Source organism: Nelumbo lutea, chromosome 2 (genome assembly GCF_056320005.1).
Source record: "Nelumbo lutea isolate HS-2025 chromosome 2, American lotus-T2T, whole genome shotgun sequence".
Classification (NCBI taxonomy): domain Eukaryota; kingdom Viridiplantae; phylum Streptophyta; class Magnoliopsida; order Proteales; family Nelumbonaceae; genus Nelumbo; species Nelumbo lutea.
Window position 1 is genome coordinate 67,121,869 of NC_142685.1, and position 1,876 is coordinate 67,123,744.

A 1,876-nucleotide genomic window follows, 5' to 3' on the forward strand; every position below is an offset into this window, starting at 1 on the left:
AATTCAAATTCAAGGCCTCTTGAAGTAGGTGAGGCTTAATATGGCAATCCAAACTCACTTTTCCTTTTCCATAGTGGATTTTGGCTGCAAGTAAAACTACCCCTAGTTTTCCCTACCCCCTACCCAAATCCATATGTTACGCCACTCTGTAATTCTCAATCTAAAAGCAAACCCACCTTCTCTTGAGTTCATCCTAATTGGCCCAACCAAGAAAAAAAAAATTAACCACCCAAACCCTTTTTGTTTATATTTACCTTTAAAAAGAAATAATAAATAAAAATCTCCTTTTGTTTATTCACCGTTGCAGCCCCCAATTAATGTAATTCGAGCAAAAACAGAAATGAAAAAACGAAAGAGAAAATAGAGCTATTTTCAACGGGGCATTCCTGCAAATTCAAAGAAATCAATGAGTAATCAATATAGCAAGCAATTTAATTTCTCACAATTAAATATCATATTCGAAATATTCTTTTGATAACAATACAACTTGTGACAACCGTTGAATTTCTTCCCTTTTTATCTTCTCATTTTATTCTTTAATAAAATGTACAAATTACAGCCCTAAATTACCTCTTATAACTCTACACAGGGTGGAGTTTTGATGAAGAGCACAATTGAGGAAAAATAAAGAAAAAAGACTAACGAAGTCCAGAGAGAGAAACGGAGATATAAGGATACTAACGGCGATGGCTCCTCATTCGGGAATCGGGAAGTAAATTCCCTGACCGACCCTTCATCAGACATCAACCCCACAGGGTTGCACCAGCTGATACTTAAAGGCGGTTCCGACCTGGATACCGGTGTTCCGGCTGCCAAACGTGATATACGCCGGGCAATTGACGTAGATATGGTAGTTGCCTGAGATCCAAGTACCCACCTTCCATCTGACCCGTCCATCGACCTTGATTTTGATCAAGACCATCCCGATGTTCTGATCCTGAGACAGCAAGGCCGCCAGATAAGGCGCAATCGGCACGTTTGACCCGTAGACGAACGGCGACCAGATGTTGATGTCTTTGTGACCCTCGTACGTCGGAGGCAATCTAGTAGGGAGAGTGATCTGCTGGTTGCTGTACTCCGCGAACACATCGAGCCTGTCGTAGTATATGCCGATCTTGTCGTTGGGGTTCCTCGACGAGAGAGTTATCTGCATATTCGAGTTGAGCAAGTTCGAACCGGTGACGTTGAACTGGAAAACCGTCACGTCTTGGAGCGTGAACTTAGGCTTGGTTGGCCGAAGGATCGCCCATACAAGGAAGACGACGAACAGGATTAATAGGATGAAGAAGAGAATTCCGGCACATATTCGCCGGATGAGCTTCTTCCTCTTATGGCCGTGTTTGCCACAGTCCCCCTTCTTCTCCGACATCGCTTCTCGCCGATTTTCCTCTCAATTCTGCACCGGAATCGTCCCGATGGAGTGAGCTAGTGGGAGAATTCTACTTCTCTGGACCGAAGATTTATAGACTATAGAGAGAACGAGAGAGACGTTGGCCTTGAGTGAGTGTTGACGGGGGACGTCAAACCCGTTATAGAGAACGAGAAATTATTAATTATTAAACAAATAAATGAGTGAATTATCATCTAGATTCTAGAGGGCCTCCTGGCTCTTGCAACGGTTAGATGGTGATGATGATTATCAATCTGACGGTGGCGGAGGTGGGTCTCACCTGAGTGGCATCTCAGGTGAAGGAGTGGTGGAAAATAACGCATATTTATCTCCTCCATAAATAAATAATTAATTTTGTCTTTCAATAAATAAATAAATAAAGAATTATTTGGGAAGTGTGCGTCTGTATTGGATCACTAGTACTCACTAGTAATTAGTGACAGTGTTTAATCATTTAATTAATTAAAATATTGTAGGGTAAATTAG

General features: G+C 41.8%; 1 protein-coding gene across 1 annotated transcript; it reads right to left on the minus strand.

The window, feature by feature from the left end:
* Positions 1–435: 435 nt before the first annotated feature.
* LOC148871326 (NDR1/HIN1-like protein 1) lies at positions 436–1,487 on the minus strand. The gene has a single exon (XM_088968294.1). The coding sequence runs from the start codon at positions 1,367–1,369 to the stop codon at positions 737–739; it is 633 nt and encodes a 210-aa protein (XP_088824420.1). The 5' UTR covers positions 1,370–1,487; the 3' UTR covers positions 436–736.
* Between the last annotated feature and the right edge of the window lie 389 nt (positions 1,488–1,876).